The sequence below is a fragment of the Rhinoraja longicauda genome, chromosome 29, assembly GCF_053455715.1.
Source record: "Rhinoraja longicauda isolate Sanriku21f chromosome 29, sRhiLon1.1, whole genome shotgun sequence".
In the NCBI taxonomy this organism is placed as follows: Eukaryota; Metazoa; Chordata; class Chondrichthyes; order Rajiformes; family Arhynchobatidae; genus Rhinoraja; species Rhinoraja longicauda.
This window is the reverse complement of record NC_135981.1, coordinates 18585333-18610522: the sequence shown is the minus strand read 5'-3', so window position 1 is coordinate 18610522 and position 25190 is coordinate 18585333. Positions and strand designations below refer to the sequence as shown.

Below are 25190 nucleotides of genomic sequence, written 5' to 3'. Positions count from 1 at the left end.
GCTGTGACCCCTAGCTCTGGACTTCCCCAACATCGGGAACAATCTTCCCGCATCTAGCCTCTCCAACCCCTTAAGAATTTTATATGTTTCTATAAGATCCCCCCTCAGTCTTCTAAATTCCAGCGAGTATAAGCCTAGTCTATCCAGTCTTTATTCATATGAAAGTCCTGCCATCCCAGGGATCAATCTGGTGAACCTTCTCTGTACTCCCTCTAAGGCTAGAATGTCTTTCCTCAGATTAGGAGACCAAAACTGTACACATTATCCAGGTGCAGTCTCACCAAGGCCCTGTACAACTGCAGCAGAACCTCCCTGCTCCTATACTCAAATCCTCTTGCTATGAATGCTAACATACCATTCACTTTCTTCACTGCCTGCTGCACCTGCACGCTTGCTTTCAATGACTGGTGCACCATGACACCCAGGTCACGTTGCATCTCCCCTTTTCCTAATTGGCCACCATTCAGGTAATACTCTGCTTTCCTGTTCTTGCCACCAAAGTGGATAACCTCACATTTATCCACATTATATTGCATCTGCCATGCATTTGCCCACTCTCCTAATCTATCCAAGTCACTCTGCAGCCTCCTAGCATCCTCCTCGCAGCTAACACTGCCACCCAGCTTCGTGTCATCTGCAAACTTAGAGATGTTGCATTCAATTCCCTCGTCCAAATCATTAATATATATTGTAAATAACTGGGGTCCCAGCACTGAGCCTTGCGGTACCCCACTAGTCACTGCCTGCCATTCCGTTTATTCCTACTCTTTGCTTCCTGTCCGCCAACCAATTCTCTATCCACCTCAACACTGAACCCTCAATACCATGTGCTTTAAGTTTGTACACCAATCTCCTATGTGGGACCTTGTCGAAGGTCTTCTAAAAGTCCAGATATAACACATTGACTGGTTCTCCCTTATCCACTCTACTAGTTACATCCTCGAAAAATTCTATAAGATTCGTCCGACATGATTTGCCTTTCATAAATCCATGCTGACTTTGTCCGATGATTTCACCACTTTCCAAATGTGATGCTATCACATCTTTCATAACTGACTCTAGCATTTTCCCCACTACCGATGTTAGGCTAACTGGTCTATAATTCCCCGTTTTCTCTCTCCCTCCCTTTTTAAAAAGTGGGGTTACATTAGCTACCCTCCAATCCTCAGGAACTACTCCAGAATCTAAAGAGTTTTGAAAAATTATCACTAATGCATCCACTATTTCTGGGGCTACTTCCTTAAGCACCCTGGGATGCAGCCTATCTGGCCCTGGGGATTTATCTGCCTTTAATCCATTTAATTTACCTAACACCACTTCCCGACTAACCCGGATTACCCTCAGTTCCTCCATCTCATTAGACCCCCGGTCCCCTGCTATTTCCGGCAGATTGTTTATGTCTTCCTTAGTGAAGACAGAACCAAAGTAGTTGTTCAATTGGTCTGCCATCTCCTTGTTCCCTATGATCAATTCACCTGTTTCCGACTGCAAGGGAACTACATTTGTCTTAACTAGTCTTTTTCTCTTCACATATCTATAAAAGCTTTTGCAGTCAGTTTTTATGTTCCCTGCCAGTTTTCTCTCATAATCTATTTTCCCTTTCCTAATTAAGCCATTTGTCCTCCTCTGCTGGACTCTGAATTTCTCCCAGTCCTCTGGTATGCTACTTTTTCTGGCTAATTTATATGCTTCATCTTTTGTTTTAATACTATCCTTGATTTCCCTTGTTAGCCACGGATGCACTACCTTTCCTGGTTTGTTCTTTCGCCAAACTGGGATTCCTATCCATGTACCTGCTAACATGTTTTTTAAACGTTGTGATAGTACCTGCCTTAACTAGCTCCTCTGGCAGCACATTCCATATACCCACTACTCTTTGTGTAAAGAAAAAGTTGCCCCTCAGATCCCTATTAAAAGTTTCCCCCCTGAAATTAAACCTATGTCCTCCGGTTTACGAGGATGTTGCCAGAACTTGCAGGGCCTGAGCTATAGGGAGAAGCTGGGCAGGCTAGGACTTTATTCCTTGGAGCGTAAGAGGATGAAGGGTAATCTTATTGAGGTTATAAGATCATGAGGGAAAGGATAGGATAGAGACACAGTCTTTTAGCCAGTGTAGGGGAATCAAGAACCAGAGGTTTAAGGTGAGAGGGGAAAGATTTAATATGAACTTGAGGGTTTTTTTTCCACACAAACGATGGTGGGTATATGGAACAAACTGCCAGAAGAGATTGAGGCAGCGATTAAAACAACATTGAAATAAATCACATTCATTCCCACTCCTTGCCTTCAGCCAGTTAACCAATCTTCTATCCATGTGAGTACCTGGCCTCTAATACCATGGGCTCCTATCTTGTTCAGCAGCCTCACATGCGGCATCTTATGAAAAACCATCTGAAAATCCAAGTAAACAATATCCACTGACTCTCTTTTGTCTGTCCTGCTTGTTACCTCCTCACAAAAACTCCAATAGATTTGTCAGGCAAGATCTCCCCTTAACAAAACCATGCAGACTTTGGCCTATTTTATCATGTTCTTCCAAGTACCTGAAACCTCATCCTTAATAATGGATGATAAAATTCTACTAACCACAGAAGTCAGGCTAACTGACCCAGACAGTGATTTTGTTTATTTTGCCTCGCTCCCTTCTTAAACAGTGGATTTACATTTGTGATTTTCCTGTCTTCTGGAACCATTCCTGACTCTAGTGATTCTTGAGAGATCACCGTTAATGCCTCCGCGATCTCAACTGCTACCTCTTTCAGAATCCAAGCGTATAGTCCATCTGGTTGGTTTATTATTAGGTTACTTAGAGCAATGCTCTGAAGATTAATTTTGGCAGAATGTGGGAAGAGCCTGAAGGGTTGTCATGCAGACTTTATTGGCTTCATCACAGTGCAACATTGCGCATTGGTGAAAATGAACATCAGCCTAACTGTTATATCTCCCTGTCTGAAAAACACTGATCAGATTGGCAATAAACCATACGATAAGAATGTCCAAATGCTTTACAAAAGAGTGCTTTGCAAATATGTTTTTCTCTGGTTAGTCTGCACACTCCAGAGAACTTTCTTATCTTCAAAACATTGACTATCACCTGTTAAAAGAAAACATTTTCATCACAAGAAATAAAAGTCTTTATCTTCTGTTTGGCAAAGGTAGTAGATGCTTGTTCTTTAACAACGGCAAAACGAAGGAAACAAAACTTGGGCACGTGCTTGTTGGGGGTAGGGGGGTAGGAGCTTCAGCCTCTACACAAAAACCTCTACACGAAAGAAAAGAATGCAAAGTGCTTTCAAATTCACAAGGGCCAATTCTCCCTTGAAAATCTAAGAGGCAAAGTAAATCGGAAGGAACTGCAGAAGCTGGTTTTAAAACCGAAGATAGACACAAAATTCTGGAGTAATTCAGCAGGTCAGGCAGTATCTCTGGAGAAAATGAATAGGTGATGTTTCGGGTTGGAACCCTTCTTCAGTATTTTTGAAGTATTTTCCCTTTTGAAGTCTCCCTTACAACAGAGAAAATACATCCTATCAATCACAACCTATACAAAGAACACTGCAAGTTTGCATGATGCCAGACCAAAGGATCTGATGAACTGTTGTAACTGTGCAATCCCGTAACTGTGAACACTCTCCACATTGTTTGCGACATTGTACCACACGTGGATGGTGCTGAGGGTTGGTAATTCCCACACAATTTATTCACAGACTTTTTATAAATTGACAGGCACTCTTCAGAACAACGTGTGCCAAGGTCAGGTTTAATCCTGACTCTAGGTGCTGACTGTGCAAAATTCACATGTTCTCTGCATGACCATGTGCGTTTCCCATGGTGCTCTGGCTCCCTCCCCCCCCCAACCAATATAAAGACGCACTGGTAGGTTTATTGGCCACTGTAAATTACACGAAAATGTAGGTTAAAGGCACAAAGAAAGTTGTACGAGTCGATGGGCCATTGTGAAAGAGGGTAAGTTACAGGGAAATAATATTGGGAATACACAAATAGATTGCGCACTGTAATAGTTCATCAGATCCCATAATCTGTATCCCTTTATTGCCTGAATGCTTTTCAATAGGTTACATGTAATAAATTCAAATCGGAAGGCATGCCCAACTGTAGGCTAAGGCTACATAAACACTTGTGTTTTGCAGTTACAAATCCATTCACTGAATCTGTCAGATTTATTTCACCTGTTGATTGCAAGATCTGTTTTATATTCATTCTGAAATTATATTGTCCACCTAAAACTAACGAGCTCTTACCATTGCGAGTCTGGCATAAAAACAATTAGCTTAAATTATAAATTAAATTGCTCCTCGCTGATTAAAAGATAGATGGCCTTATAATATGCAACAGCATCGAGATGGGACATACTAAATTACTCATGCTCTCAATTCACAGTGCCATGCATTTTGTGTACAACTTCTGATCACAAAACATTCTTTGTTCTGTCTTTTGTTAAACTTTTGTGCCAATGTTCTCAGTTAGAAATTTCTGGCCTAGAAATGCAAACACAGAGGGCTCTTTGGTTCAGCATCAAGCATCTTGAAATCACTTATTTCCAGGGCGAAACGTAACTGCGACCACCTTGGATTGTGTTGCTTAGAAAATCTGTCCAAGTAGTTCTTTGCATCTTGATGCATTATTTTCATCAGTTGCATGTGGTACGATGATCTGTCAGGGACCTTGTAAGAGGCATTATTGGCACATGTTGTTCTGAAGAGTGCCTGTCAATTTATGAGAGTTCTCCTACAGTTTAGCCCCATGAAGCCAACCAGGGTCCCCTATGTTTTTTTCTTCAAACACACTTGATCTATTTATTAGCCAGAGATTATCTGCCAATCTCCAAAGTTGGCCAACTTACCTGGCTCAGAAACCCTGCCACTCCTCCTCAGATCTCCAGATACCTTCACTTAAGCTTTGAACTCTATCCACAGGCCCCCAATCGCCAGACCTCTCCCCAAGCTCCCCATTGATCTCACCATATCTTCCCTTACCTTTCATCTACACTTGTTAATTGGCATGCATCACATAATCATTGGAGGCCAAGCCTTTGGCTTCAGTTGCTAGTGAAGCATGCAAGACCAAGGCCAAACTATTTGTTGGCATATCATGCAATATTCCTTGTCATATTTTGAACTGTGAGGATTAATGAATAGACCTCTATGCCTACACTTGAAATGGATCCTCCCGCACATCCCAAAGACCCACTGGTTGGTATATTAATTGACCACTGTAAATTTCCTCTGGTGTGTAGATGGTAGAATCTTTTGGGAGAGGTGGGGAAGAGTTAATGGGAATGTGGGGTGAATAAAATGGGCTAGGAGAGGATAGGGATAAATCCTTTATAAATAAATAAAGGGATAGCTATTCAATGGTCAGCACAGACTCGGAGAGCTGACGGGCTCGATCTATGCTGTCTCCATGATTGAGTGCCCCTCCACCTTCTGACTTAATTCACGGGACTGAAGTTGAGTGCAAGAAATATCTTCTCAAACTCTACACTTTTCCTTTTCCTTTCTAGGTTGTTTACAGTAGTTCCTTTCTCTAACAGATGTTTGCCACATAGAAATTAAAAAATAACTTCACACAAACAATTGTTGTCAGGAAAGAAATGTGTGAAGATTGCTGTACTTACCAGGAAACGTTTACACCAAAGTAATGCAATCCCCAGTACAGGCACATAGCACTGAGCAGCAGCAGGATTGAGGTCACAACATATTGAATTAATTTGATATTCTCGGGTATGCGTTGGCCCAACAGCCAACCAAGTGCAGCACCTAAAATACAAAATGGAATTATCGGTATTTCCTTACATGTTCGCAGAATATTTACATTCTTTTAAGCTTTCACATTCAGACAATCTTGAAATGGTTGGTCACAGGTGAAACCACAATGGCATGTTAAAAAACTACTATAGCGACACATTTTGGGCAGCACAGTAATGCAGCTGGAGGAGCCGCAGTGCCAGAGGCTCGGGTTCAATATTGACCTTGGGTGCTGACTGTGTGCAGTTTGCACATTCTCCCTTCAAGGACCATGTGGATTTCTTCCCAGTGCTCCAGTTTTCTCCCACATCCCAAAGGTGTGCGGCTTTATAGGATAACTGGCCTCTAAAAATTACCGCTAATGTGCAGCAAGTGGTGGAGAAAGTGGGATAACATAGAACTGGCGTGTGAACGGATGATCGATGTGTGGACTCGGTGGGCCAAAGGGCCTGTTTCATGTTGTGTCTCTGAACTAAACTGTCACAGCTCTATCTGACTGATGGGATCCATGTTCAGATTATTTAATCATGGGGAGATTATTATCATGACTAGTGTCGTACCACACTTGAAAAAAGCATGACATCAAAGGCAATCACAGACTGGTCTCGGATGCATCAAGTTTCACACGAATACTGAATTATGCGGCCATTTTCATTCAGTTGCACTCAGATCCTGGAAAAATCCAAAAGGTTTCTGAAGAGAAAGGCGACTCTCAGTCTCTCCTTCCCTGATGATGCAAGGGGTTAATGGAACATTGTTTAGGAATGAAATAAACACAGTCAGCAGAGTCTTGCCTGTATTTCCTGCTACCTGCTGAGTTGGCTAAACCACATGAAGGGACAAAGCACGAAAAACAGAACTCAAATACAGCAACTCAGCATAGAACAACAAAGCTGTGTAATTACCAAAACAAATTTAAAAGATAAAATGTATATTTATACTTTGCAATGACTGCAAAAGTTCTCCTTTTTGAGTTCTGCTCAAAAAAATCATGAGCAGGTACGAAATTGTTCCATGCGGCATGTTGAGTTTTAAAATGTTGCATTATGCTGTGATTACTACCTCGCAATTTTTTAAATCCTAACCATTTCCACGTAGATTGCAATAACCTCAAAATATAAACATTTAAAAATAATAACTATATTTCACCACCTAAACCTCATCTGTATGCCTTCAGCTTTATATTGCACTCTGGAATATGTTTTAAGATAATATGGCTTAAGATTTTCCTTCCCTGTTACCTATCTGTAATAATTTGCATGATTGACTGCTCGGACTTCCATAGATCCTGTGAATGGCCCATGTCCATGGGAACAACCAATAGAACACTGTGGAAAAGCGATTGCTAGCTCTCCTCTAGATCAATTAAAAAAACTCTGCAACCGAGTGTCATGGTGCTATCCATGTCCCCAATGTTGTAGTTTCTACTTTATAGTCATACATCGTTGTGGATACAGGCCCCTTGGCCCAACCTGCCCACACCGACCAACATGTCCCTCTACACTAGTCCTACCTGCCTGTGTTTAGCCCATATCCCTACAAACCTATCCTATCCATGTACCTGTCCAATTGTTCCTTAAACGTTCCAATAGTCCCTGCCTCAACTGCCTCTTCAGCCAGCTCATTCCATACATCCACTAACCTTTTGCATGAAATACAATGGAAAAAAATGCACCAGCTTTACTTTAGTAGGAGAGATGCAAGTCACACTTTCAAGCTGGGCGTGTCTGCTGATGATATAACAATATTTTTGTGTTTAGCAATGGTACTGGTAGATATTCTGATGTTAATTACTCTTCTGTATAAGATTCAGCTATGCTCCCTTATATTTGCTGGTTTGCAAGAATAAGAATATGTGGTGCGCACTTTGAGAATGATGAGGAGTGAATTTCAAATCAAAATTAATGACAAGTATTAGTACCAGCTTTTTCAGATGCAAAATCTTGTATTCACCCGTTGGTCCATCGTGCACCTTGCAATTAATGCTCTCACCTGTAATCATTCCAGCAAGCACTTGATGAGGAAAATGTGCCAAAATAAATATTCTGGAGATGCAGATTGCCTGCAGCAGAACGATGTACAATACTACAGGAATGTTCTTTGCCAGCAAGCTTAAAGTAGAAAAAATATGGTTATTATTAGCACAGTTTAATGGTTGAAACTTTTAGAAATATTACTTTTGATGGATTATGTGATGTTGTGAAAGGACACTCACACTTAGGTATCAAGTGTTAAAATCAAGTCCAAAAACGGTGCCCTGAGGACAATAGCTGGGAGCAGAGTAGTAAAGAGTCAACTTCAGGACTTCACTGACAATGAAAAATTAAAAGTGGCTCCCATAAAGGGTCAATGGATCACTTGGAGTCCTTATCAGAGATCGATGTCATGTCACCGCAGCTTCTGTAAGTGCATCATATATACAGGGGACATCGGCTCACAGTTGATGAACCAGTCTGAGCTTCAGTGCTGCCTCAGGGAGAGGGGAAGTTCCAGGACATAGTTGCTCTGCTTACATTTACTGCTATAGAAATTGTCAGCCCCATGGCACAGGAGAATTTGAGTGAAGCAATAAGGCGATCTAGAAAATAACATTGTATGAGCCTAAGGCCTTGCACTTGTCCAATAGGTGTGGGGTTTTGCAGTGTGTGTGTATGAGATTAGACATAGAATTTGGCTATTCGGCCCATCAAGTCTATTCCACCATTCATTCATGGCTGATCTATCTCTCCCTCCTAACCCTATTCTCCTGCCTTCTCCCCATAACCTCTGACACCGGTCACTGAATTAAAAGCACAAACAGAAATTAGTGTATAAGATCCAGCAGTCCCTCCAGAGACCTGATTGGAAAGTGGCCAAGGTTGGCAGTTAAATATTCCAAGATACTTCACTTTCAGAATAGACAGGCAAAATGGAAAATGGAGTAAACCTATTATTGAAGAATGGGAGGTATCACAAAATGCTGGCGTAACTCAGCGGGTCAGGCAGCATCTCAGGAGAGAAGGAATGGGTGGCATTTCGGGTAGAGACCCTTCTTCAGATTATTATTGAAGAATGGGATCTCAGTAACAGAGATGAAGGATATCAGCTCTGAAGGTTAGTTTGGGTAAAGCTAGAAGAGAGCGAGTGCAGAAAACAGGTTACTGTAAATTATTATTGAGAAAAGGTTTACATGGTTGTGAAGGGGCAATAGGAAATTGTGGTCATACTATGACTGAATTTTATATGAGCTTTGAAAATGATTACATTCAATTAAAGCTCAAAGGTAGCTACAGATTGGCTACAGTACATTGGGAGTCAACTTTAAAACGCACGACAATAAAAAAAATAGCTGACTTTTAAAGAATTAATACATAATTTGCAAGTAAGGCAAAAAAAAAAACAGGAAAAGTGATCCAGTATGGCTGCAAGGATTAGCTAAAGATAATGTTAGATCCAAGCAAAAAGCTTGTAATGTTGCCAAAAAAGCAGTTAAATTGACATTTGGAAAATGTTCAGAATTCAGAAAAGGATAGCGCCAAGGTATTAATAAAGTAAGGAAAAGTAGAAAATGAGGGCAACGTAAAGAATAAGAGCAGAAAAAGTTAACATAGTTCTTTGCTGATTGAAGCAAAATAAATTATATTGGAGAATAAGGACATAATAGGACACAGAAAACCTTCCCGAAATAATAACAAAAATAGAAATCCTGGAAGATCTCAGATCAGGCAAGCAGCATCTGTAGATAGAGGATGCCAACTTTTCGAGTCAGCGACTCAGTCCTGAAACATTGACTGGTTTCCCTTTCCACAGATGCCACGTTAACCTGGCTGAGTTCTTCCAGCAATTCCACTTTTGTTCCAGACACCAGCATCTGCAGTTTTTTTTTGTTTTCCTTCCAGAGATGAGAGAAGACCACAAGTCTAAAGTAAATTAATTTTAATAAATTGGCTTTACTAAAAATTTGTATAGCCCATCCCCTGGTTAGACTGGGGTCCATTCTGAGAACTGTCCATAAGTGAAGTCTTCCGTAATCCTCTATGTCCATATTCTACAGTAACCTGTACTCTATTATTCTATATACATGCTATAATTGGTTCATTGCATTGAATATTCACCCTGATATTACTATCTAACAGAATATAACTGTATCTAGTCGTTTAATACCATGAAACATTTTATTATTACAGTAATACTATTACTTGCTTTCAAAATGCTTAAATTTCATAAAGTCAGATTTACATAAATCAGGTCGTTCATAACCCAGGGAGCTCCTGCTTGGAGAAACTAATGAGACTGAAAGGTGCTAACTCACCAGGATCCACCCATTGAAACAATAAGCAAACAACACACAGCACATACAGAAGAGGAGAGAGTGGTCAGTGATTGGGTGAGGTATGCATTGTGTTTAAATGCTGTAAAATTACTTAACCATTTTGATATTTAAACAGAGCAGCACAAACCTTCCAGTGCGATTGAAAATGCATGTAGAGAGACTGGTCATTATCAGCCACCATGCTGCACCCGTGATCATTGCATGGCCTGAAGGACTGCCTAAAGCAGAAAAAAACATTGCAATTGCAGGTCACAAAATCTGATGCAATACTCATTTCAAAGGCTGAATCTGAGCCAAACCAGTGGCATAGGAGTAGGTACGGTAACCAAATCATACATGCACAGATACTTCACACTATCTCAGTCTTATTTGTTATGACAGTAACATTTAAGAACATTTAGACAAGCACATGAACAGACAAGACACAGAAGGATAAGGATCGTGTGCAGGAAGATGTGATTAGTTTAAATTGAAATCATGATCTGCACAGACATCATGGGCCACAGGATCAGTTCTTGTGTTGTATTGTTCTCTGTTCTATTCATAAAAATGTGACAGTATATTATTAATCATAATGGCACTTCAGCTTTGAACACACACCCTGAGAATAACTCACTTTAATTAAAAGTAAAAAGAAATCTAATGAATGCATTCCATGAGAATTGTAATAAAAGCTGTGTGTTAGAGTCATAGTGATACGATGTGGAAACAGGCCCTTTGGGCCAACTTGCCCACGCCGCCAACAATCTCCCAGCTACATTAGTCCCACCTGCCTGCATTTGGTCCATATCCCTCGAAACCTGTCCTATCTATGGTACCTGTCTAACTGTAAATGTTGGGATGGTCCCAGTCTCAACTACCTCCTCTGGAAGCTTGTTCCATACACCCACTACTCTTTGTGTGAAAGAGTTACCCCTTAGATTCCTATTAATTATTTTCCCCTTCATTTTAAACCTATGTCCTCTGGTCCTCATTCACCTACTCTGGGGAAGAAACTCAGTGTATCAACCCGATCTATTCCTTTCATGATTTTATACGCGCTTGTTCATTCTATCCTTCTGTGTATGTAATTTAGTAAAAGAAAATGCAAAGTTCTGGAGGAACTCAGTGTGACAGGCAGCATCCGTGGAGAGAATGGACAGACGACATTTCAGGTTGCTTAGATGAGGAAAATTTCTACGCACCCATGATTGGATATTGGAAAAGCAATGTAACAAATCAGAAACAAATGGAGGTTCATGAGAGATGATAGTGAGGTAGAAGTGGGTTCCAGGATTGTACATCTGGGACCTGTCATGCTTCAAATGATGTTATTGAAGACCAATATGTGGATGTGAAATACATGAGTGCCAAGGATAGATCCTTGCAGAATTACAAATGTAATGGTGCAGGGAAAATAAATTATGACAGGTTTCTTGGAGTGATGAGATGGAGGACGGTAGAGGTGGACCCACACTGCTACGGAATAGGAAAGGGCATTGAGAAAGATGGGGCAGCTGAGTTTAGAAGGATGATAGGGGATTTCATTGAAACCTACTGAATAATGAAAGGCCGAGATAGAGTGAATGTGGAAAGGATGTTTCCAGTGGTGGGCGAGTCCAGGACCAGAGGGCACAGCCACAGAATAAAAGGATGTGCCTTTAGAATGGACACAAGGAGCTTGATAGGTTCTTGATTAGTAAGAGTAAAGGTTACTGGAAGAAGGCAGGAGAATAGGGTGAGAGGGAAAATTAGATCAGCCATGATCGAATGGTGGGGCAGACTCGATGGGCCAAATGGCTTAATGCTGCTCCTGTGTTTTTTATGAACTGTATGAAAAACTGTGGATAGGTTAACACAGAAGAAATTAGGGATCTCCTATACAGTCATAGTTCCATGAAGGACAAATTATTCAAGGAGATGCTTCTATTAAGTTCCATGAGATGTTTTTTTTTTAATCAATGAAATCAAAAGGGGAACTGCAGGGAAGGTGGGATGCATTTGACAAGGGTCTAGGAGGTAAAGAGACAGTAAGAGATGGTATAACAGTTTGTATATGCTTTTGAGGAAGAAGATGTCATATTTGCAAGGTGGGGGTTAGAACCCAGATAATGAAAGAACAACAAATGTAAGGTGGGTTACAAGCCAGGAAGGGAAGTTACATCCTGAGGAGTTTGGTGGGAATAAAGTTGAGGGAACAAAAAGATGTACCTAATGGACAAGATAAATTTGGAAAGACTATATTGAAACTTAGGATGGAGAAATGCGAGTTCACAATCGTGGCAAGACACAAACTTTGGAGGTGAGGAAGTGATGAGGTGAGATATAGTTTGAGATGAAGAAGATAGCAAAGGGTTACCTTTTTTATTGTGGGATGATCTTGGAATAGTAAACGGTAATCATTGAGCAGATTAGGATACAAAGACAGATTAAGTAGTCCAATTTGATTAGGTATTGAATGATTAAACTAACTGCATATCAAAGATGTTTAGATCTTCAGTGAACTTTCAATAAAGCTGTGACAACTAGGGTGAAAGAATTTGTTTTTTTAATTTATGGGGATAAGGGGATTAAAGATGGGAGTGAACAGATCAGTCCTTGCAGAAATGTTATGAAGAATGCTGAACAAGGCTAAAATGTTGGGTGTTCGAAATATTATTCTCAGCAAACCTGCAGGTGTGTTTTTTCTGAAGGAAGATTCAGGAAGAAATTACATTAGGATGTGAAGAGGGGGTGTGGGTGGAGAAGAAATCTTAGATCACTATTTCTGTGATTAGCACATTAGTGGTGGCACAGGGGTAGAGTTGCTGTCTTACAACGCCAGAGACCCAGGTTCAATCTGATTATAGGTGCTGTCTGTATGGAGTTTGTATGTTCTCTCTATGACCGCATAGATTATCTCCCGGTGCTCCATATTCCAAACATGTCAAGGTTTGTAAGTTAATTGGCTTCTGTAAAAAATGTCCCTATGTGCATAGGATAGAACTAGTGTACAGATATGTTGTGCAGGAAAATAACTGCAGATGCTGATACAAATTGAAGGTATCACAAAATGCTGGAGTAACTCAGCGGGTCAGGCAGCATCTCTGGAGAGAAGGAATAGGTGACGTTTCAGGTCAAGACTCGACCCGAAACGTCACCCATTCCTTCTCTCCAGAGATGCTGCCTGACCCGCTGAGTTACTCCAGCATTTTGTGATACCTACTAGTGTACAGATGATCGCTGACTCCGGCGTGGACTCAGTGGGCCGAAGGGCCTGTTCCCATGCTGTATCTCTAAACTAAACTTGTGAGGCCATGTGATATGGTAAAGGGGGAATGTAAATGGAGCAAGGAAAAGTAATAGGAAGTATGATGGGCAGCAAACTCAGAAGAGATCGCATGGAGATTAAAGGTGAAACTGAGAACAAAATGAATTGGAACAGAAAGTGAGAGAAGCAGTGAGGAATACCCTAAGAGAACCACAACACGGTAGTCAATGTGGTAGAGGGTAAGAATATTAACTAACAGCAGAGAGGGGTGGAACAAGATTAGACAAGCAAAGAAGGAAATGTAGGGAAAAGTATTGATTGATAAAAAACCACATTGTCGCCACAGCAACGTGGGCGAGGGAAGCAGTGGAAAGCATAGTTAGGGAAGGAAGTTTCATTAGTGGAAGACATGTCATCAGCCCTCTCCCTATCAATTATCTACAATTAGCTCAGGGGTGACAGGGATCTTATTCACAACAAAAAAAAAATAGCGATAACTGATCGGCTGGCAGAATCCATGGTGTCAGCACAGGGAAGTATTTGGGAATTGTAGCTTCCAGTGGGTTTACGGAAAAGGAGACTTGGAGAGAGGGTAGTAGAGGGTAAAATAAAATCAGCTGTAGTTCTTGTAACCACACTGAGTAAATTTGAGTCTGATGGGATGGCATCAGGCTTCAACTCAATTATGTTGAAATGCTAATTCAAAAGAGACTGCTATGAAGATAACCTTGCACTTGGTTCTGACACAAACCTTCATAACCATTTTCTCCTGAGTATCCCATTATTCTTCGACATCGCAGTTCGTTTTTATTGGATGAACAATTAAATACCTGTGAAGTGCAAACCATGTGCTGGTTTACAATATTTTTTTCTAACTAAGGGACAGAGTTACCAGGAATAGCATCCAACTGAACAGTGAACAACTGCAGTCCTTAAAACTGACCACTACGTAACAAGACGGGCAAATTTTCAATTCTAAGTTGCTCATTAATGAAAATATTTAAACGTCAAATTCAAGTCTGTTCAGAATTCAATAACTCAACAAAATGAGTTTTTAAACTGAGGAATTTACTGCAACCATTTCTTCGTGGGAAGGAGAATCACGTCAATGTGTGACATTTAAAACCAATCCTTATTGGAGATAAAATTGCACAGAGTCATTTACGGAAAAAATATATTTTATGAAAGAAATTTGAAACTTAATTCCACTGAATAAATGTGAAATCTGTTACTGAAGTGACATAAAGTAAACAGTTAACCAGTGTATACTAAGAGGTCGCATTGCACTTTGCTGGGACAAACCTGGGCCAGTTTCACAGGAGCAGAAAAATTGCTTTAACTTGGGCATCTGGTGCTCATCATAGATCCCCGACTCATGAATCCACCAGAACGGACGCTCACCAAACAGCAGCCTATTAAGAAAGTTAGAACGTTGATTGAGCTGAAAAATTGATTTCCAACCGATCCGAATGTTAAATTTCACTTTGTCGGACAGTTTATTTTGGCCAGCTTTCAGGAACACAAAAATAATTTTCTTTCCTCAGACTATTGGATATCTTTGCAGTTTTCTACCTTCAGAGAGAGTTGTGAATTCTCTATAATTTTGATACATTCATAGCTGAGATTTATAAACTTTAAGGCACCAAAAGATAATTAAGAAAATGGTTTGAAATATTTAAGACTTAATTGGGGATAAGATGTTCCTGCTTTATTGTTCAGTGATTTATGATGGGGCAAGATTACAAGTATATGTCAGGTAGCCTTGCCAATATTTGGTCTCTCATGAGAGAAGCATTGTTGAATCCAACTAAATTCAATGGCCAGCACTCTACATCACCTGCGCTATTCTTCTGAGATTAGCCATCAATCTGTCCATTTTGAACTATATAGTGTCATTGTATTGAAATGGTAGGTTCGACTCACATCTTTGGAGGAATACTTTTAACATTAAATAAATGTGCATCTGCAGTTCATTCCTACACAGTTAAAAAAAAAAATAGTTGACACAAAATGCTGGAATCCTGTGCAATACACAAAATGCTGGAGAAACTCAGCGGCTGATCAATATCTGATCAGGCGGACAATATGGACAGACAACATTTTGGATCAGGACCCTTCTTCAGACGAGGTCCTCAGACTATTCGATAGGGGAATAGCAATAAGGGAATTTCTCATGCTTTCATTTCATTAAACCTCTAAATTAATGTTGGAACAAATACTCAGCATCTAAAGTTGCCTGAATATTCCATATCCTCACAACGTTCTATGAGAAAAAATTATTTAAGACACAGGAGGCCATTCAGGCCATCATGTTCATGCCAACTTCCGTCAAAACTATCCTCAGTTCCATTTCCCCTCCTTATTTTCCTGCAACCTTGTAACTGTTCCTCCCAGGTATCACAAAATGCTGGAGTAACTCAGCAGGTCAGGCAGCATCTAGGAGAGAGGGACCAGGTGACGTTTCGAGTCGAGACCCTCGACCTTAAACGTCACCCATTCCCTCTCCAAGATACTGCCTGACCTGCTGAGTTACTCCAGCATTTTGTGATACCTTCGATTTGTACCAGCATCTGCAGTTATTTTCCTACACAACTGTTCCACCCATGTACCCATCAACACCCCTTTGATCCTTTATTTACACAAAGCATTAACTACAGTAGCAAACCTTTCACAAGAGGAATTATAATTACAAACAATGGTTGTTCTTAACTTTAACTTAACAATTTAAAGAACTTCTTACTTGAACTTGATTTTTTCCCTTTCAAACTTGACTCATAGGTTAGTCATCTCAATTACAACAAACATATTCGATTATACTTGGGCTTATTTTTAAAATTATAACTTCAATAAATAACATATAAATATTAACGTTATTTATGGAGGCCAACATGGCAGCCATTTTGCAAAAGCAATAAAGCTGTTATGGAAGAAGGGTCTTCTACTCAACATTTGATTTAATCTTTAACATTCGCCTAAACCAGGCAGGGATGAGCAAGCATTGTATTGCAACAGCAATGTGTATGTGAACAGCAACAAACAAGCATTATGTCTAAGAAGGAACTGCAGATGCTGGTTTAAACCGAAGATAGATACAAAATGCTGGAGGAATGGGTGACGTTTTGGGTCGAGACCCTTCTTCAGACTTATGTCACCTGGTCATGAGCACTCACAGAACTGCAGCAAATTGCCGCAGCACTAAAAATGGCCCGTCGCAACATATTTAAAGCCATTACTTTGGAATAAATAAGAACAAAGTAAAGTTGCAGCACAAAAAGGCAGATTAATAATGCAATTTTGTAACCCAGCATCCATTGTATCTTCTTCTTTAACGATTCAATCACCATCCATCCTTATCTTGCCTGAATGCGGAAAACAGTAGAGGTCCAGGTTGGATTGGAAGGGTGAAAGAAAATTAGACACCCTCCCTCCCTCCAAAAATAAAAAAATAAAGAGAAACTTAGACATCCTCCCTCCCCCCTCCAAAAAAAATAAAGAGAAACTTACAATTTAAGTACTAAGTTTAACCATTCAGTAAGTGCAGTGATCCACAAAACTGAGATCCCGATCTTTCTGTTGAGAAAGTACGTTACAGGGAAGCAAATTAAAAAAGAGGTTCTAGGGTCACCGATCCAACTCATGAAGAGCAAACTCTTCTCAAAGCCGCCGAGAGTTTGCTGCAGACGTTCAGCCACTTGGATACCGTGCGCGTAGATGGGCTCCATCGCTCGCTGCCCCGTGTGCGAGTCCCGGCACCACAGACACCTCCTCCCCGTGAGCCTCCGGATGGCTCAATGCCTCAAACCTTTGCATTCGCTTCCCCAGCCTCGCCGGACAGTAAACCAACAGTGACAAACTTCACCCTTCATACGGCGATTACAGTCAAGGCAAAATCACCAGCCTCTTGAAGTTGCAACCTCTCGACGCTAAAGTCGCTGTTGATGTCATAGAAAGATAGAAAATAGGTGCAGGAGTAGGCCATTCGGCCCTTCGAGCCTGCACCGCCATTCAATATGATCATGGCTGATCATCCAACTCAGTATCCCGTACCTACCTTCTCTCCATACCCCCTGATCCCTTTAGCCACAAGGGCCACATCTAACTCCCTCTTAAATATAGCCAATGAACTGGCCTCAACTACCACTGTATGTTTCTTTTTTTTCCTAATCAGATGTGCAGCACTTTGGTCAACGTGGGTTGTTTTTAAATGTGCTATACAAATAAAATTGACTTGACTTGACTTGACTTGACCTTCTGTGGCAGAGAATTCCACAGATTCACCACTCTCTGTGTGAAAAAAAACGTTCTCATCTCGGTCCTAAAAGACTTCCCCCTTATCCTTAAACTGTGACCCCTTGTTCTGGACTTCCCCAACATCGGGAACAATCGTCCTGCATCTAGCCTGTCCAACCCCTTAAGAATTTTGTAAGTTTCTATAAGATCTCCCCGCAATCTTCTAAATTCCAGCGAGTACAAACCGAATCTATCCAGTCTTTCTTCATATGAAAGTCCTGCCATCCCAGGAATCAATCTATATGTTTTCACCAGTGAAACCTGCAGACAAGTTGAAGGTGAGATACAATGAACTGCAAGTTCTCAAAAATAAAAGGCACCAAGTGCTGGAGTAACACCAAGTGCCAGAGGCAACATCTCTGGAGAACATGGATGGGTGACTTTTGTAGTTGGGACTCTTCAGACAGATTGTGGTGGGGTGGTGAGGCAGTGGTGAGAAAGCTGAAAGGGCAGGACAAAGTCTGGCAAGTATAGGTGGATACAGGTGAGAGGTGGGAGGGGGCGGGGGTTGATGGTCAGATAACTGAACAAAGCCCAGAGGTGAAAAGACAAAAGGTGTGAGATATGGACAGAAGATGTAAGATTGGGAAGCTACAGGAAGGAATATAGGTGAGTAATTAAGAAGCTTGAGAAAAGAATGGGAGGGAGATGGGGAGAAATGGGTGTGAGTCCAAATGGGCACAAAAAAAGGTTGTTTATAGATTGGTAAACTAAAATTGGAAAATTTAAAGTTTTGCTCAATTCCAGCATCTGCAGTTTCTTGAATCTCCATTTTTAAAATTTCATATTTACAGCATTTCCAATATTTTGTGTTTGATATTGAAAAGGATCTAGCTGGTGCCTATGATCTATGTCTTGGAAATGGGGCATAAGCCTGGGTGTTATCGACTCACAGCAATAGCAATAATGTCCTTCCTCAAATTTGGAGACCAAAATTGCACACAATATGCGGTCTCACCAGGGCCCTGTACAACTGCACTAGGACCTCCTTCCTCCTAAACTCAAATCCTCTCACAATGAAGGCCAACATGCCATTAGCTTTCTTCACTGCCTGCTATACCTGCATGTTTACCTTCACCAGTAGGCAGGTTGGCAGCTTTGCACAACTAAAAGATCTGCTGTCTCACACCTCTAGACAAGTTTCAGTACTGAACTCTGGTGCTCTCTGTGTAAAGTTTGCTTGTTCTCCATGTGATAGCGAGGTTTCTGAATGCTCCTGTTTCTTTCTACGTCCAAAAATATAAGGGTCCATAGGTTAATCCACCGCTGTAATCTGCCTCCAATATGTGGATGAATAGGAAAATCTAGGGGAGGAGAGGGTTGTTAGGAATGTGAGAATAAAATAGATCAGAGGATGCTTAATGTAAAAATGCCCACTTGATTGGTGGTGCATGCTCGATGGACCAAAGGGCCTATTTCCGTGTTTTATTGTCAATGGTTCAAGGGTCCTTTATTGTCACGTGTACCGAGGTACAGTGAAATTTGATTTACCATACAGTCGTACAAAAAAAAGCAACAAGATACATAACTACATAAAGATTCAGCATAGACTTAAACAGCCACCACAGGGGCGTGTGAGAATCCCCAGGGCATACAGCATAAGTGGAGACCCACAGCCATCAGTTCGATGTCCGGGCCACACACACGCTCCTTCACCGAGGTGTGACCAGAGTTGTACCGACCGCTGTCACTCTCTCTGCAGTCCCTGTCTGCCTGAACAGTCAGAAAGCCGTCCGCACTCGCACCAGACTCCGGGATGTCCTCATGGAGCCATGTCCCCGCAAACACTGAGATAACTGCACTCACGGCATTCCCTCCGAGTCCTCATCAGTGCAGGCAGCACGTCCATCTTGTTTTTGGCGACCTCACATTCCCCACTGTGATGGAAGGCAAATAACGTATACCTTCTTTCCTCCTTTTCTCCCGCAGTTGGGGCAATCCAAACATCCGCAATCGGGGCAATCAAAGCTCCCGCAGTCAGCGATCAAAGCTCCCGCATCAGGGCGATCGAAGTTCCCGCGATCGGGGTGGTCAAATGTCCTGCGGTTGGAGCTCCCACAGTCGATCCCTAACAAAGGGACCACCAGCTCCACAATGTTGAGGCCGCAGTGCGGATGGAGATACGATACAGAAAAAGTCGCATCTCCGTTGAGGGAAACATTAAAAAGGTTTCCCCCAACCCCCCATATACACAAACTAAAGATGCACTAAAACATACAAGTCAAAACAGACTAAAAACAACAAAAGGGGCGAGGCAGGCTATTGGTGAGTCTCTATGACAATGTACATCCCTGCATCTTCTGACTGGAATCATTCGGCAAAAGTTGAGTATGACAACACTGAATCTTCCTTTTCATGAACTCTGTTTTACCTTTTCTAAATTATTTACCATGGTTACTTTCTCGAAAAGAAATATACCACCTGAAAGTCAGGAAACCTGCAACAAATTCACACCATACTCAGACTATTCTAGTATAAATGTAAAGGATAATACTTTCAAGGTACCAAGGTTATGAATTAGAAACCAATTATAAGTGAAGTACGACAGAGCTGTAAGGATTATGCACAAGCAAAGATGACAAAAAAGGTAATGTGAAAAGCAAGAAAAATGATTTCAAGAAGAATTTGCAGAGATGTGGTTATGCAGAAGGAAAATAATCTGAATCCCACAAAAGCAACATTAATCTTATATCAATAGAGCTGCTAAATTTCAGCAAAAGTGGCAGAGATATTTTATAGATATGTAATATTCGTCTTCATGATAAAATTGGAAATTGAAGAGAAGATGAATTATTAAGTGGGGAAGGACAAGGTGCTGAATAAAATGAAAATTCAGGTATATTGGTTAGGTTAAAGGAAGACAAAGTGCAAGGACTCTAAAATTTATTTCAAAAGCCTTAGGGAAATGATGCAGCAGACTTTATTAAATGTGGATATATGCTAGATCACTGGAGATTGAGATAAAGCGTGGCAGATGCAATTCATTGTTAAAATGTGAGAAGTGACATATTTGAGTAAGAAAAGAAAGAGCAATTGTAGTCATGTGGGAGAGAAGCCGATTGCTGTGGAAGAGAAGTGGAGGCATGACCTTCTCTTCAGCTTCTCCATGAAATGGCCCTCATGCTTTCAGAAACCAGGTGTGGACAAAAGCGACAGAGATACTTATGAGGATTGATCTTTTAAAAACATTAAACATAGAACAGTACAGCACAGGAATGGGCCATTTGTGCCGAACGATGTCAAGTTAAACTGATCTCATCTATCTGCACATGATCCATATTCCTCTATTCTCTGCACTGCCCTGTGCCTGTCTAAAAGCCTCTTAAATGCTGCCATCGTATCTCCACCACCATGCCTGGGAATGCGTTCCCACTATTCTCTGTGTAAAAAAACGCCCTGCACACCACCATTAAATTTTCCCCCTCTCAACTTAAAGCTACACCCTCTAGTGTTGGACATTTCCACCTTGGGAAAAAGATTCTGATTGTCTACCATAATTTTATACACTTCTATCAAGTCTCCCCTCAACCTCTGACATTCCAGAGGAAAATGTGAAACTTCTAATTAGAAACTTTGAAGAGGTGTAGGCCAGTGGTTCCTTAAATTGTTCCATAAGCACAAATAACTAAAAATAACAGTAATTTCATTGATGCCTTTGCAGGATAAAAATACTTTCATATGCTGGAAGAGGCTTAGGTACAACAAGGACATTTGCAAGAAGTTCTCACAAAATGCTGGAGTAACTCAGCGGGTCAGGCAGCATCTCTGGAGAGAAGGAATGAGTGACGTTTCGGGTCGAGACCTTTCTTCAGACTTGAAACATCTGACGTGGTCCAATTGATGGGTGGACAGTGAGCTGAGAGTGGAGTTGATAAATGATTGCAATAAGTGGAGACACTTTGTGTGCAATATTCCAATGGTCTTAATTCATTATTGGCAATCTGTTACATTGAAAATATGATCTGCCTCCTGACTGCGTATGACTGGTTTTACACATGCAGAAAATTCAAGGTCCATTTCTTCACACTGTAAATACTTTTAGAATTATGCCATAGGCAACACACATAGAAAGATTTCATTGATTGTAAATGTATCCATTGAGATATTGGGGAATAAGGTTAATTTTTTTAATTGCATTCCTTTACTGCTTTAGCAATGTAAATAATTACATTTGTTTAACCTAGGAAGTGAATTGTTTACGTAAACATGCTATATGCAAATGACTGTGATTCATAGCTACAAAACAGTTCAGCTGAGCACATGATATAAATAAGATTAATAGGCATAATCTTGGCCTAATTTCTTCCGCTGTTCCCTGCGAAGGAAAAGTCTTTCAGAGCTTGATAGTGATTAATATGTAGTCACATAGCAAAAAAAACAGGTCCTTTTGCACAGAGTCCACATTGGTCATCAATTAGCTATTTGCATGAACACCACACCAATCCTATTCTATTCTCCCCAAGTTCAAGTTTACTTTTCCCAGGTTTTATCCCTCACCTACACATTAGGTGCAATGTACCACAGTTAATTAACCCACCACATTATTTTGGAATTGTGGGAGGAAACCAGAGCATCAGGAGAAAGTTCTTGTGGTCACGGGGGGAGCATGTGAACTCCACACAGACAGCACTGGAGATTAGCATTGAACTTGGGTCGGTGGAGCTGTAAGACAGCAGCTCCAATAACTGCATCATCGTGCCGGTCGTATGCTGATATATTTAGTCTCCATCTGAAGTAACTGTTTTTATAGTAAATATAAAAGATGATGCATGGCAACATCACCAAAGGATGCTGCATTTTAATTCTTGAATTCACAAATTAACTGGGACAAAACTATTAAAATTTGAAGGCACAAGGAACTGGGGATGTCAGAATCTTGAGGGAAAAATACAAAGTGCTGGAGTATCTCAGTGAGTCAGTCAGCATTTGTTGAAGGAACGCCCTGGTAACGTTTCAGGCCCGGCCCTTTTTCAGACTGATTGTCGTGGGGGGGAGAAGGCCCTGTCTTCCTCCACCTATGTCCTCTCTTCATCTTTACATTTCACTCTTCTTTCCTCATTTGACACCTTTTGATCTCGAGCATTTGTCACTTAACACAATTCATCTTCCAATCAAACCCCCCTCACCTGTATCCATCAATCACTTACCAGGCTTCATCCAACCTGCACCTCTCATTTCCAGCTTTCTCCCCCTATTCCACCGGTCTGAAGAAGGGTCCCAACTCAAAACGTCGCCTATTCATTTCCCTCCACAGATGCTGTCTGACCCTTTGAGTTAATCTAACACTTTAAATAAAATTTGAACTTTCATTGTCCTCCAACATACACTGTATTCATATTTAATACAAATGATTGTTCATGTTACCTCAACTATATATAAAGTAAAACTCTTCCATCATCAGAAATATGTTTGCTTTTTCATCTCTTTGGTTGGATTGTCTGTTTATCTTAAAATGGTCTAAAATGTGGTTTTATATGTAGTACTTGTTTAACAAAATTCTGCCACATAGGATGAATTCCAAGAAAATGTTCCAATTGTATGATGAATAGACTAATTGTAAAGACGTTCAAAGAGCAGCAAATATGCCACATAAATACAGAGGTGAGGAATTTTGTCGGAGTGACATTTCCAGATCTCCAAAAGCTCTTCTATCCTCAATAGGATTCAATGCAGGAATGAGATGGAATTTACTCCACATTCATAAATGCTCCAGCAAAACGCATGACATGTAATACCATTCAGGATAAGACACTTCATTACCAAGGCCCAAATGTGTACCATTTTCAAGATGAACTGGAGTTACACACCGTGACTTATTTTGGCAGCACCCCCCAGCATACATAATCTCCACAGAAAGATGGCAACAAATATATGGAAACAATTTTCTGTTTCTGTTCTGTAAATATTATTGTTCCTTCATCATAATGGGTGACCATCTTGTTACTTTGTACCCAAAAGCACTGTGAGAGTACATTCAGTGCATGGACTGCAGAGGTTGAATAAGGTAGTTCACCATCTATTTAAACTCCATTAGGGGACGTGTTGGACATAGTATTCTTGTCACAATACTCATCCTGTGATTGAATAACTAAAAAACTAAATAGTTCAATTATAATTGTACAAACTGCAGTGTAGATAACATTAACAAACACATGTATTAAAACATAGTGAATGTCAAGTCAAGATGAGTTTATCAGTTAACGAGGAAAGGGAGGAATATTAGCTGCGGTTTTTACCCGAGTCTAAAAGTCAGTCAAATCCGGTCAATATAAAAGGTTACTGGTGACTAGTGTAGGGTTAATGGTACATTGTTGGTGGTGCTCACTTTTGGACAAGCCATAAGACAGATACTTTGCAGAGCAGATGAATTCCCTCATGTGTCCAGCCTCTACAACCATCCTCTCCTCGCCCCACCTGCCCCCTTATTTCTATCACCTTCTCTTTATAGTTACAATCTCCCATCTACATGCTCAAGTTCTAATGCAAGGACTCGACTGCAAATGTCAACTATTCCTTTACCTCGACATATGCTGCCGAACCCAGAGTTCCTCCAGCAGTTAGTTTTTTTGCTCCAGACCACAGCATCTGCGTCTCTTATGCACTCATGTGCCCTGTCCATTATTTATCCCTCAGTTTCTATTCGAAACAGATTATCTAACACACTGCTGTTGTTGAAACTGTCTGTCTGTAAATTGGTCGCTGTACCTCTCAAATTACAAAACGGATTCCATTTTAAAACAACTTTAAAGGCTGTGGACACAGAGTGCTGGAGTAACACAGCAGGCAGCATCTCTGGAGAACATAGATAGGAGACATTTCAGGTCGGAACCAGTCGTCAGACTTTAAAGGCTGTGATACATCTCAGGATATCTTTGCATATAAACACAAACTTTTCTCCAGAGTAGTGCAATTTCAAATGTTGGTATTTCAAATAGTATCCAAACATCTAATTTTTAAAAAAGATAAAGAATTAATTAGCAATTTAATCTATTGTTATTTCAATTACATGTGGTGAAATGGAGAATGTAAACCAGCATCTGCAGTTCCTTATTTCTCTGTGATTTTTTTCTCCATGTGCTTGCTGCCCTTGTCCTTCTGGTTGGTGAAGGTCACGGGTGTGAGATGTTACCAAAGTGAGTTGCTGTGTGGTGCACCTTGTGGATGATACAGATTGAGGTCTCATCTGTGCAAGTGCTTTGTCCTCTGGAGTTGCATTGGTGCAGAGTATTCCACCGTCCTCCTGATTTGGCCTGGTTGTCGAGTTGCTTTCTCTTTCTGGGCAGCAATTGGGAGGAGCACTGCTGTGTGACTCTTGTCACTGCAGACCTTGAGGAAGCCCCTCCACCCTCCGCGGTCCGCCTTCCTCCGTGGCTGGCCGCGGGCGGGCGGGCGGCCGGCCGGCCGGCTGGCGCATGCGCAGCGGCAGCACAGAGGCTGCCGGGTAAGCGGCGCTGGCCCGGCAGTAACAAGATGGCTGCTCCGGGAGAATACTTCATCGTCGGCAGCCAGGTGTCCTGCCTGACGTGCCTGGGCCAGCAGCTGCACGGGGAGGTGGTCGCCTTCGATTACCAATCCAAGATGTTAACTTTGA

At 41.1% G+C, this 25190-nt stretch overlaps 2 protein-coding genes across 4 annotated transcripts in view; one reads left to right on the top strand and one right to left on the bottom strand.

Annotated features, from left to right (window-relative positions):
• The window catches only part of g6pc3 (glucose-6-phosphatase catalytic subunit 3), a 27970-nt gene extending 2900 nt beyond the window's left edge, over nucleotides 1-25070 (bottom strand). Inside the window, exons 1-5 of one of the 2 annotated variants that reach the window (XM_078424484.1) lie at nucleotides 24754-25070; nucleotides 14612-14721; nucleotides 10208-10298; nucleotides 7761-7879; nucleotides 5639-5780 (exon numbers count right to left, since the gene is read on the bottom strand). In XM_078424484.1, coding sequence (XP_078280610.1) covers nucleotides 5639-5780; nucleotides 7761-7879; nucleotides 10208-10298; nucleotides 14612-14721; nucleotides 24754-24782 — 491 coding nt within the window. In that variant the 5' untranslated portion in view covers nucleotides 24783-25070. Of the gene's footprint in view, nucleotides 1-5638; nucleotides 5781-7760; nucleotides 7880-10207; nucleotides 10299-14611; nucleotides 14722-16813; nucleotides 17086-24753 lie in introns of those variants that run through there. The other variant, XM_078424483.1, reaches the window with a different exon arrangement.
• Nucleotides 25045-25190, top strand: part of lsm12b (LSM12 homolog b) — a 46482-nt gene continuing 46336 nt past the window's right edge. For both annotated transcript variants that reach the window (XM_078424486.1, XM_078424485.1), the window contains exon 1: nucleotides 25045-25190. In XM_078424486.1, the coding sequence (XP_078280612.1) occupies nucleotides 25070-25190 (121 nt within the window). In that variant the 5' untranslated portion in view covers nucleotides 25045-25069.